Genomic DNA, 13,582 nt, shown 5'->3' with positions numbered 1-13,582 from the left:
TTTTAATTTTTTTCTCCTTTGAGTCTAGTTGCAACTCCAGCTCCTACGCTGCAGTTGTGAGAGCCTTTCCTTGGTACTGTGCTAAGTGATATTTATGCATAAACTTTTGCTAATTGCTGATTCCATTGGCATTCATGAACCTATGCTGGAATGAATGAAGCTTTCATTCATGTTTATATATTAGTTTCCAACATTTGTATGTTTGTAATCATTAGGCTAAAACCAGCTTTCATTTGCAGAGATGTAAACTGAGGGTAACTGAGTCAAGAGATACACTCTATTATGTACACGGAAAGATTTTTTTCTAGTATCATTGAGAGTCGAGTTAATCACAGAAACTTCCCCATTCCATAACTCAATGTAGTCTGTTCAGGACTGCTAACTATGGTTATGGCTACATTAACAAGTGGTTTGGATCAACAGAAGTCAATCTTTAGAGCTCATTTTTTGCTGGGGACCTTACATAGGTACTTCTACAGGTTGCTGGGACTCAGTTCAGATAAGCTCTAAGTTTGCTCATGTGTACTAATACTCTCTTACTGCTGCAGCTCACCTCCCAGGCTAGTTCTGTCCAAAGAGAATCCAGGTCGGGACCTGCGGTGCCCTTCCTGATGAGAACCCGTGCTCAGCAAGCGGGCAACAGTTGAGCGTTGCCTGAAAAGCGCTCTCCTGATCTAACCAATGAACACACTAACACGGACACACCCTATGCGTAAATTACAGAGACTTAACAATTAGAATATCTCTGTGGCAATCCCTAGCCATCAACAATTTTCCCAGCCGTATAATTGCTACTATTAACAACACAAGTTCCCAATTTAACAAATGGAAGCAAGATAAATGCCCACATCGTTCTGGCTTCTCCCAGCTTTGTGATTCAGAGCATAGCAATCTGTTGCCCTTGGTCTTTTGGAAATAGTGCCTATGTGATAATTTTAATGACAATGCAGCACTTCTTCTGGTCTGTTCTGGATAACTGAGGGCTTTGATTGCTTTATCATGGAGGAGGTTCTGATGGTCAAGTGAATTGGGTCTATCATGCCCCAAGGACCTGCACCTTATTCTCTTCCAGTCAGCTGCCCATGTCCTTCCTCGCTCTTTACACTTAGCAGCTGGTAACTCAGCACAGAGACCGAAAACCGAGGAGGACACCTAAACACTCTGGAATCAGCAGTGAGTGGAACCAAGGAGGTTTCTGGTGTAGAACCATGGGAGAGGATGGGTGGTAGGAAGAGGTGATGTGATACATTGCTTAGATTTTCTGTGTCCTTTAGCATTGCTGCCTTGGAGGGGAACTGCTTTCCTCTCCAATACTCTCCCATCTTTTGGCATTTGCTCTGGTTTGAATGCCTCCAGCATGGGAAACCAGGCTTCCTGCCTCCCTGTATTCAGAAATTTTGTCAATCCTTTCTTCATGTCTTGCTATGCTGCTGCAAAAAAGCATCATCTGTGTGCATAGCCTTTTTATTATTATTATCCTTTATCCTCCTCTCTACATGATTTGAGTCTCACTTGTCCCTGAACTAAGTATAGATTATGTCAAGTAAAACTACTTACCCTTAGATAGCAGACAGAGCCCCAGACAGACAGTGGGCCAAGACATAGAAGGATGATATTGTCTTAAAAACACTGCAATTACATGCATTCAACAAGCCTGGCCTTTTCCCAGAGCTGTCTCTGGGGATGTTTGTGCTATGTATGGCTCAGCCAGGAAACAAGGAGATGACAAGGTCTCTTGTTCCCTTTTTCTGTCTAACCTGCTAACAAGCAAGGAGAGTTTCTTTGTTAGTCGAGATCTGAGATCTGGATAGGAAACTGATGGCACCTGCTCACATAGTTTGTCCATAGTAAAAGAAGGACAGCTATATTGTCCCAATCCTTGATCACACTGGCTGCCCAGCAATACTGGTTTGAATAGTTCTCTTGAAAGAGTCCAATATTCCAGATGGGAACAGTTTCTGTAAGCAGTTTTTTCATATGGGCCACAAAAAATGCTCAAATAAAACAGAGGAAAAAAGGTCAAGGTAAATGATAATGTTTTTATGCAGTGACTAAACAGATATTGAACGGTAGCTTTTGAAAAGGTGATATGTTCACACAGCCTTGTCTTGGTCACAGTATCTGCACACACACATCCCATTACAAAGCAAAGTGCAAATTCATCGATAAGCAGTAACACAGGCCTGCTGCTCAGACTCACACAAGTCCTTTGTACAGGATAGTGCACATGTAAATACAAATACCCCTCAATCAGTGAGAATTCTGAAAAGGCAATAATCTTCCAGTTTGTTTTTAGGACAAATCTACCAGGACCTGAGATTACTAAAGCCTCAGTCATTGTAATTATGATGAGGAACAACTTCAGTCAACTTTAGATACACTTTTAGCTTCCTCAGACTGCCAGCTGTATGTTGACAAAGTTTATAACTGAAGGTTAGAGCTTACTTCATTCAGAAAACTCAAGAAAGACTGGGGTGCTAGAAAAGCCTGTGATCACACAGATGTGAGAAAATAAGACAGACCCTGGTTTGTTCAGCTTCACGCAGGTCACATGATGTAATTAATTCCAAATGGTTTTGGTCTCCGTACAGAAACTTCCAGCAAAAGATTTAAACAATGTAATAATTACCTTTTTCCTTTCATGATCCTTCTGACTATGCCTTAATTTATGATGCCTTTAACTAGCATACATGTATCCTGAGGCTATGATGGGTGCACATTTATTTAAGTCAAAAGATAAATCTTAATGAAAGGTTTTTTTAACACAATAATTAATGTATTTTGATCATCATAACAGTAATTATTAGAGGCACAAAAACAGAATCAGATCTTAGAAGAAGCCATGAAGATCCTAAATAGGGTGGAGTAGCAGCACTGCCCTATTATTTTGCCAAGAGATGATACATCAAAGTGGCAGCAGTGAATCATCATACACTACTAGGAACTACACCCAGTGAATCCAAGAGATGGAAATATTAGATGCACTAACCTCCATCATAAATTGCAAATTATAGTCACACAGCAGATAGTGCGCAATGTGCCTTTTCTCATAGTTATCAAGCTATGCTCTCCTTATGCCTCCCCCAACAGGCTCGCTCATCAGATTAAAAGAAAAAAACAGAACTGCAAAAACATAGGAATTTTGGCTTGATATGAAAGGTCCATCTATTTTTAAGAAAATGCTTTTATTTTGTGAAGGATTATAAACTCTCAACATGTGTCAAATAACCCAGTTGAGCAGCCTTGTTCTTTTAGAAACCTCTTACCCGCCAAAACTCCCACTTTTTTTATGGGATTATACACACGATGGGAGGCAAATCCAGAAATGAAAACGAGCACACCCACTCTTACCTGCTGTCATCCTCCTTTAGCAGAAATTACTAGTATTCTGATTTTCTGCCCAGCTATTAATTGTGCCCATACACACACGCAGGCAGACCGTAACTTGCAGGCAGCCCTTTTGCAATGACATACAGTAAAGAAGTCAAACAAAACTGAAAACATTTTTAAAAAAATATCCTACTCATTTTATCTGTGTCAGATTTACTTTAAGCATTAGTTTCCCCAAACTAAAAAAAGTTTAGCAATACACAAGGGCACCTCATATAAAAGAAGATGCCAGCAAAAAGAGAGGAATAAAGAGTTCCTTAAAGAAAAGGATATAGTATGGTACCTTTTCCAGTCAAAGTTTCTTCTTGTATTTTCCTCACAGCTTCTTGGCCCTCACTTTCACTGTTTCCAGCTGTTACAATACAGAAAATGGAAAATTAGCAATGCAATCAACTTAAGGACAATGAATATAGGCATGCCACTATGAAGTGCTAACCACAGTGTAAAACCAGTATGAAGTTTTTAGGTGAAAAGGTGAGATTCGTTACCGTCAGGCAGAAGAGGTTTTCAGAGAAGGCTGTACAAATGCACTGCTGTTCACACGAGCTCTGCCTGTTTATCTATCATTCATTTACTCATACAAGACAGGACCATGTGCTGGCTGGACCAGCAGAATTGAGATGTGAATCTGTGAGCTAAGTGAATTATATCACATCCAGATTCTACAAAAGCTTCACTATAGGTTAGAGCTGACCTCCCCTCACTCTTTTTCCAAAATTAAGACTTCCACAGTTGGAAAGGCCCCACTACCCTGGCCCAAATGCTCAGGAAAAGTTTTACTAGCGCTAACGTAAAATGTGATTAAGCATCAAATAAATGCCTTTTGTGCCATTCAGCTTAGGTGGGCAGTTAATAATTGTCTCACATTTGTTTGGCAATTTTTTTGTAACTACTTATATCAAAGGAAAAAACACAAGCAATAACAAAATAATGTTGTGGTTTAGCCCCAGCCAGCAACTAAGCACCACGCAGCCACTCACTCACTTCCCCCCACCCAGTGGGATGGTGGAGGAAATCGGAAAAAAAAAGTAAAACTTGTGTGTTGAGATAAGAACAGTTTAATGGAGCAGAAAAGAAGAAACTAATAATGATAATGATAACACTAATAAAATGACAATAGTAGTAATAAAAGGATTGGAATACGCAACTGATGCACAATGCACTTGCTCACCACTCGCCGACTGACACCCTGTTAGTCCCCGAGTGGCGATTCCCCCCACCCCTACTCCCCCCAGTTTATACACTAGACAGGATGTCACACAGTATGGAAAACCCCTTTGGCCAGTTTGGGTCAGCTGCCCTGGCTGTGTCCCCTCCCAACTTCTTGTGCCCCTCCAGCCTTCTTGCTGGCTGGGCAGGAGAAGCTGAAAAATCCTTGACTTAGTCTAAACACTACTTAGCAACAACTGAAAACATCAGTGTGTTATCAACATTCTTCACATACTGAACCCAAAACATAGCACTATACCAGCTACTAGGAAGACAATTAACTCTATCCCAGCTGAAACCAGGACAGTAGTACAAGTTAATTTTTTTAAATTAACATTCCATTTATCCATCCACAAACATTTTCCATAGCATGACACATCAAAATACCTACTGTTTATTATCTAAATTGGATATAAATACTGATATCTCTTATGAATTCCATGAAGTTGCCTTCTTCCCAAGATTATATAAACCTCTGCTGTGGTTTCTATACAGGCTTTATCTTGCACCGCTCTACGAGTGTCCTGTCCTCTCATTCGCTTGTTAGTTATGCAGCAGAAACTTAAGGCTTTCTACTTTTTTCCTCACTTTTTTTTTAGTAACAGTGAATCAGCTCTACCAAAGACAAGGAAAGAATCACAGCGTCACGGAATAAGTTGAAGTTGGAAGGGACCTCAGGAGGTCATCTGGTTCAACCTCCTGCTCACGTTAGTTCGTACATGCTCGTATTTACTTTAAGGTGTTAGAACATGCTTTATAGTGCTATTAAACTGGATTCATTTGATCTCACACAGAATGTGTTCAAAAAGTGGGAGTAAACCCTCTGAGATAGATCATGTGTCATCCATCCGGTGCACCAGCTGGAGGCTCAGAGCTCTGAATGGAGATTTTGGGGACAACCTGACCACTTTGAGGAGGTAGGCTAATGCATTCTTTTGAGGATGGAGTTTTTGCTGCGCTTCTGCAGTAAAAACCAATGATTTGCAGCAAATCTTTGTTTTCATGATACGCAAGAAGGCTCAATTTTTACATAAATGTAGCCAAAATAAAGACATTTAGCATTCCAGATACTGGAGAGAAAATAATTCTCACATAAAACGTAGAGTCATACCGGTCTAAAACTGTTCTCTATAAATTCCATTAACTATGGAATTATATTGCTCAGACTGACTAAGAAAGAAAGAAAAGAAAAAAAAAAACAACACCAAACCAAAAAAAACAAAGCAGATATTTGCAGTATTTTCTTCTTGCTGTTGTTTTTTTTTTCCCCTTTAAAACCATCCAGCCTTGTACAGAACAGAAACATTCAGCTTGATGCTAATTTCCAGATACAGCTGCAGCATCAGCAAAGAAACCCTCCAGAGAAACTGCCATTTCTGGGGAAATCTGTGCACAGGGGTTATGGGCAAGAGATCAGTTTTCCTCACTGTTTCACCTCAAGTGATGTACTAGAGTAAGATTTCAAACTCAGTATGTTATTACACCGGATAGAGTTAGGCTAGAAACAAAAATACTTTGGTTCCAATTCTGTGAAGGTCTTATTTGATTCCCCTTTCGTTCATTCAGCACTCCTCACACAGAGAACAGGCTTATTAAAGCCTCCAGTGTCTTGATTTAACTCTCAGTATGCCCACTTAATTTGTTCTTTTAAAAGAGTTTGTGTTCACAACAAATTTTAATTTGCTTTATTTTGCCATTATATAAATGGTTATTCATTAAAGCTCAGTGCCTTCCAAATGAGCTCATTTTATTCATATTTGCATATTTTTCACTCTAGACCACTGGGAAAAAAATAATTATTTTGCTAAACAGTCACTTCAGATGTCTGGTTCCAGACTGATTCAACAGAGAGTTTGAAAACCAGGTTCTGGAGGTTGGACTATCACAAAATTGAAATAGCCTCAATGAAAGCTGCTACTCTAGTACAAGCTTTTAAAATCCTTCTCTCAAAGAAAATCCTGTAAGAAAGAATAAAGACACTGAACAAATGACCAAAATCCTTACAAAAAATTCAAAGACACATATATCAGAAAGATACCATAGGACTGGGAGAGTAATCTACGCTTCTGAGTTAGCTTAAGGAGATCAGCATCCCCTTGCTGAGGATGTGTGGGAGAGGAAAGGGACATTGCACTGTTGTACTGCTTCTCTTCTAGTACATCCTTCTGGGATCCTCTAAGCAAAGTGAGTGGCAGGCATGAAAACGAACAACTTCCTTTTAAGTGCTTGCTACATTAATTATTCAAAATTCAAAAAGTACTTTTTAAGTCACCAAGCTAACACAATCAGCTTTAGGTTGGGAAAAATAAAAAATAATTTGTATCTTCTTGATGAAGATGGGTCACTAAAAGGCACAACCTTCAAGTGTACTGAACAGGAGCACAGCTCTCTAAACTAAGGAGGAGGACAGTTTACTATATGAGGGTCAAATTCTTACCACCATCAGCTGGTTTCGATCCTCGGTAGCATATTTGTAGTGATTCTTTAAAAAACTTTGTGATACACAGGAGAATCCTCTGGCTGGACTTTTTGCCAATGATTCACCATAATTTTCATACGTTTGACATGCCAGAATTTATCCATGCCAGAATTTATCCATTTTAAGTGCTACAGCATCTGTAGCGTAAGATCTGCCTACTCTGGATTCAAGTGGTTTGGAGGGAAGGATAAGAAAGGATAGACAGACCACGTTTTTTATGCAGTGAGGGAATCTGAAGAAAAGCTTTGAGAAAAAGGGATTCAATGTCTTGAGAGCTTAGATCATCAAAGTACCCAAAACCGTAATAATCTTGCTTTTCATGCTAATTTAAAGTACCTGTTGGGAACTCAAAATAGATACAGTTGTCTCAAGAACTGTTTATGCAAGCTGTTCAGTGCCCTATCCGATGTTTTTCTTCTACGTAGTCCCCACAGAATAGTGAAAAATTCAGGTGAGACCGATTCAATAACAATGCTGACTACAATCAATTCTGAAAATAAAACTAATAACATAAAAATAAATTCAAGTCTGAATGGATGCACCTGTATAAAATAAGATGCCATTTTAATGGCATGAAAAATTCTAATTCTTAGTAAAATACTGGAACTTATGTTGAAAAAAAGGATGGAAAACAGATTTAAACACAACTTTTAGTCAAAAAAATTTACTCTCCTCTTCAACAGTCATCTACATAAATGCCGCAAGTCAAAGCACGTCGATCTAAAGCCACCACAGAAGTACAGAGAGAAATTCTTATCAGCAGCAATAGGCTTTTGGATCTTACCCTAAAGGTTAGGCTCTGTCATCTTAATCACTTAAGTAGATCCTAACTCTGAAAGTTATTTCAGGGATTTCAATAGAATTATGACAGAGGGTTGCTCAGCTTGAATAAGGATGGTGAAACCACAGCCCATAGAAACCCACCACGGCTGGGTAACATTGATACTATAACTAGTTAAGGGGTCCTGATACATCTCTATGTACTATTTATACAATATTTTCAATTTCTTTGAATTTGAAAATCTCTCCAAAAGAATAACTGCTATTCACGCTCATAATTTATGTACAAAATTGATCCTGATAAAAACACAGGACCTTTTCCAATTGGTGTTTTGCAAAAATAGGAATTTGCAATCTTGTCGTTTCAAGGGAATGTACTGCAGGGCATTATAAAGAAATCTAAAATAGTCTGTGAACAATGATACAGCCTGTAAAGCTTAAGGTTGCCTGGAGAGAATAAACCCACATATCCAAAAAGCCCTCACTTATCAAAGTTAGCAGGGGGAGAAATTCCCAACTTTCAGCAAGATAACACAAAAACGAAACACAAATAAAAACTTTTTGAGATGAACACTGAGAAGATGCAAACCACCCAGGACACGGCGGTCCAGGGAAAGACCCGACCCCTCCAGCCTGGAGCCCAAGAGCCACGCTGTGCACCAAGGCAGCCCTCAGCCTGCGATAAACCCCACTGCGGCGAACCCCGGGAGGGGAGGCAGGGGTGAGCTGCCCGTCGGCAGGACAGCCGTGCCGGCACATCGCCCCCCAGCCCTCCCCACGCACCCCAGCCTCTGGCAAGTGTGACCCCCTCATTCAGCAGTGCCTGGGGAACCTGTCTACCTGAGATAAATGCTCATCCCTTGACTAACTTAGCCGTAATTACATATCAGTCGTTAATCCCTGAAACAACGAACAACTTCCCAGGGTTCACAGCCTGCCCCCTGGCCCTCCCACTTGCCCCTGATCACTTCAAGTAACCCAAGTTTAGAAATTGGGCCCATAAACATTAATGCATATGTGCATTACCAGGAGAAGCTTGGTGGTATGGTAATAAATTCTGTATAAATGTACACCAACTGATTAAGGAGTTGCAGAGGGTGATGGTTAGGTGTCTTTGTGCAACAGAATATAAAAGATTCCAATTGGAAATTTGAATTAAGGTGCCTCCTCGGAGTAGCATAATCCTCATTATGATTGAAGGGGAACCGATTTCATTGGAGCACCAGCCTGAAGACAGGGCTTGCAAGGGCACCCAAAGCCTCAAGAGAAAACCGAAGTCCTATCAGCTGGTGTTATGAGGATTATGATTTTGTGAGTGTGCATGGCACTGCACAACAAATAGCATATGCCTAAGAGAGAGGAATGACTGCGCCCCAAATCTCTGAGGATGAGAAATTTGAACTCAGCATGATATGAATGTTTTTTTAAAGAAATCTATAGCATATTCAATTAAAAAAAAAAAAAGTCTTCTTTAGGAAAAAGGAATACAGATCTTGGGTCTCACCCATAAAACTTCCAAGTCATGAATCTGTTATTCAGTAAAGCTACATATAAGAATGTGACCTGGTATAAAAAAACATTGCAAAAGTGGTACAAAGCTTCCTTATGTCTAGAGATACCACACATCTTTCATCATCCAGTTCATCATACAGCAGTCACAAATAAATACATGCCTTTTTGACATGAAAGGCAAAAATATTGTTGTAAGCATTCCTTTGAGAAAAGAAGCAAAACTGAGTAAGGAGGAGGATGCCTGTTTGCAAAGAGAAAAGAAATCGTCATTCTTGCCCTATGTTTCAGCAACCCAGATTCTCCAACGAGAAGAATGACCCTGTTTATCAAACCAAAGATATATCTAGACAAGTGCCCTGTTTCCAACAATAACCTGTAGCAGGTGCTTAAGGAAAAGGTATAAGTGACAGCATCAAGTCTAGGAGTGGTGTTTTCCAATACACCCTCCCAGTAGCAAGAAGTTTCAGAGATTTCCTGAATCAAAGGTCGCACGTAGCCTCTCAATGAACCTATCCTCCACTACTTCATCTAATTGCACTTTCAATTCATTCAAGTGCTTGGCCACCAAAGGGTTCTGGGACAACAGGGTCTGTGATTCAATGACACACTTAATTATATTAAAAAGACTGTACTTCAGTAGTTTGTTTTTTTAATTATTTTGTTGGATGTTCTCTACTTCGTGTACAATAAGACAGGGAATAACCACTTCTCATTCACTTTCTCTAAAACATTCATAACTGTATGATATCACACCTCAGTCATCTGTTTGCAAGCGGAAGAACCTTTTTTAGCCCCACCTTGCACAGAGCCATCCCATCCTCCTCACCATCCCTCTCTCATTTTTTCCAGTTCTACCAGACTACTTTTGAGTATTCACAACAGGATGAACCAACGATTTCTACAAAGGAAGAGGGACACTTCCTGTCCTGTTTTCATCTTTTTTCCTGCTAAGTAATAAGATTTTATTTGCCTTTATGACTGGCATTAAATATCAAAGATGTTATGCAGACAGCTTACAACAGTAAATCACAACTTTTTTTTTTTTTTTTTTGAGTGGTAGTAGTTAATTTAGATCCTATTCTTGTAAATATATAGGTGTGGTTGTTTTTCCTCATATGCAGTATTTGCATTTACTGACACTGTATTTATCCATCCCTTCATAACATTGCATGAAGTCATTCAGTATTGTGAGATTATTCCCTATTCTTCACAGCAGTTAAGATTTCACAAGGCACCTCTGGAGACCATCCCGTCCCACCCTCTGCTACAGCTGGTTGCCCAGGACCATGTCCAGTCAGGTTTTGAGTATATCTGAGGATGGAGACTCCACAATCTCTCTGGGAAAACTGTGCCACTGTTTGACCACCCTCAATGTAAAAAAAGAGTTTTCTTATGCTTAAATGAAATTTCCTGTGTTTTGGTTTGTGCCCATTGCCTCTTGTCCAGTCATGGGCACCACTAAGCAGACCTTGGCTCCATCTTCTTTACTGTCCCCATCAGGTATTTATCCACAAGGAAAAGGTCCCCCTGAGCCTTCTTTCCAGGCTAAACAGTCCCAGATCTCTTAGCCTCTCCTTGTGTGTCAGAAGCTCAAATCCCTTAATTATCAATAGTCAAATTAATTTGACTATCCTAAATACATGTGCCCAAAATGCATCATCTCACTGTTCACCCTTTTTTCTGTATCTATCTTTTATAAATGTACTGAACATATGCCTATGGGATCAGGAGTCCCTTTGCTCTACCCCAAAGATGACAAATAATTCCTAAACGTTATTTTCTGTCTCCTAATCAGTTACTAATTTACAAGAGATCTTTCACTTATCTCAAGACAAGCTAGCCACTTTAAAATCTTTTGGCGTGAACCTTGCCAAAAGCTTTTGAAAATCAAGATTAAATTAATTCACACAGTTGTTGAATTCTTCAAAGCATTTAATAAATGCTTAATGACTAAATTAATGTCTAGAAAAACTGCACTAGTGCTGCCAAAATGTATTATCACATATTTAACTCTGTATTTTTTATAATGCCTGACATTTTTTTCAATATAAAAATCACACTCATTGGACTATGCACAATGTCCTTCCTAAAACTGCCCAACCCTCATATCTGCCCACCTTACACTTCTCCTGTACTAAGGTCCCATGCAGAAGATACTAGTCCAGAAATACTTTCATGGTATTGACAGATTTTGTTTTTAATCACAGTGTCTTGTTTTGGACTGGTTTAATTTCTTTTTTGATGGGTGGTACTGTATTTATACTGAGTTTGTAATAATCTCCATACTATTCATAACCACTGTATCTTTTAGTTGCTATTTTACATACTTCTTTTAGAAGAGACAGTGAACAGTGGCTGCCTGTACAGAACACATTTTCAGATTGGGGACTCCAAGCCCATTTGGTCGTTCCTCATAAGGATGCTTCTCCCTGCCCTTGATAAGCTTGTTTTCCTCTAACCCATTTAAATTTTTATGCTATCCATTTTAAAATAGGCAGACCAGAATTCAACACAGCCTTTAAGGTGCTGGCACACAAAGGATTCATGCAGTTGAATCAACTCATGTTGTCTGTTTTGTTTGTTCCTTTTCTAACGATTTCTAATATTAGTTTTGGTCTTTGCAAGCTATTGAGCACTGAGTTTTCATAGAAAATCCATTTCGACCCCAAGGTCTTCCTCCAAAGTGATGATGGTCAACACAGAACCCATCATTTCTTCTTCTGGAGTTCAATTTTTTCCCCATGTCCATCACTCCATATTGATCTATGTTGAATTGCACATGCCTTTCAACACTCAGCTTCTTACGGTCTTCCTGCAATTCTTCACACACATCCCTTGTCTTTATTACCCTGAATAATTTAATACAATTTGAAAGACTTGCCACTTCACTATTTGCTCCTCCTCTAAAATTATACATTGAAGGCATGGGTTCTAATGCATATCCCTGTTGAACTCCAGTGGTAACACCCTCTCTACTAAGAAAATAAACATTTATGTCTACGTTCTGTCATAACATGCAATGTTACTGTATGAATGTAATGGCATTTGTACTTATCCTTTGGGCTGTGTAGTGTCCCTAACAGTCTTAAGAATTTTCTTTTAAGATTTCTAGAAATCCAAACCATATCAACCCAAATCTCCCTCATCCACATGACGGTTGAGATCAGTTAATTGAAGTATTTTGCTATGAAATACACCTGCACAGTTGACTGAGATACATTTCTACTTGAGATTACTGCCCAAAAGAGAATTCTTGTGCTCTAAGTGTCTTTTCAGATGTTTGGCACTATTTTAATAATAGTTTCAAATGTCCCAAGGAATGCTGTAGTGAGTTTGTTCATAAATAAGTACTCTTAAACCACAGCCAATTATAGAAGAAACCTATAAATTTTACAGGTGGAATGTTCAAAATTAATAAACATAAACCAATGCATTTTTTAAAAAGAAAAATGTCTTTTTAAAACAAGGATAGTGACAGTGTTCACACAGAAATTAGGGACTAAAGTGTTTGACAAAGTTCTTAGGGATTTGGAAGGCTGTGTGTGGCTGTGTGCACATGCATAGTGTATAAATAACAGACAGCACTGTAAGTAGAGTTTTTCATAACCCTGATTACAGTGTACTGATATGTTAAAAACTGAACTGAATGACAATTATAAGGCAATCTGCATGCATTTTCTTAATGTTCATACCAGAAAAAGGAACCCATCACCCACTTTTAAAAGGCTGGTAACATTTCGACACTTCCTGACTAACTCTACAACTCACTCAGGCCTAACAAAACCTGGCTAAAATTAGGAAGATAAATACTTTTCTGGAAAAAATTATAACTCAAGCATCTCATACATCTATTTGTAGTGAGAAAAGACTATTAAAGTATCCCATATAAATTTTCAGTAATTGAAATTAAATCAAACCATCTTTGAAAATGAACAATTGCACCATCTTGATAGGGTTTAATCATCCTTCCAAAGTCACTTTGTAGTATTATACAACATAAGAATTGTCTGATTTATAGTGCAGAGAGCCCAGCTTGAAAATTGGAAACTAATTTGAATGAAAGAGATGACAGAAATATCTCTTGGTTGGTCTCCTTCAGGGCTTACAGAGTTCACACAGAAGTGCTGAGTCTGGTGATGGAACTACATTTATTTATGCCAAAATTGTGTGGCTTAAATAAGTCACTTGAATATATATACATATATATAAATA

At 38.9% G+C, this 13,582-nt stretch overlaps 1 protein-coding gene across 1 annotated transcript in view; it reads right to left on the bottom strand.

Moving 5' to 3' along the window:
- DHRSX (dehydrogenase/reductase X-linked) overlaps nt 1–13,582 on the bottom strand; it is a 170,050-nt gene that overhangs the window by 114,460 nt on the left and 42,008 nt on the right. Inside the window, exon 3 of the mRNA XM_069770499.1 lies at nt 3,674–3,742. Coding sequence (XP_069626600.1) covers nt 3,674–3,742 — 69 coding nt within the window. The remainder of the gene's footprint in view (nt 1–3,673; nt 3,743–13,582) is intronic.

This window comes from Haliaeetus albicilla, chromosome 25 (assembly GCF_947461875.1).
Source record: "Haliaeetus albicilla chromosome 25, bHalAlb1.1, whole genome shotgun sequence".
Lineage (NCBI taxonomy): Eukaryota > Metazoa > Chordata > Aves > Accipitriformes > Accipitridae > Haliaeetus > Haliaeetus albicilla.
Note: the sequence above shows the minus strand (reverse complement) of the source record. Positions and strands in the feature narration are given on the sequence as shown.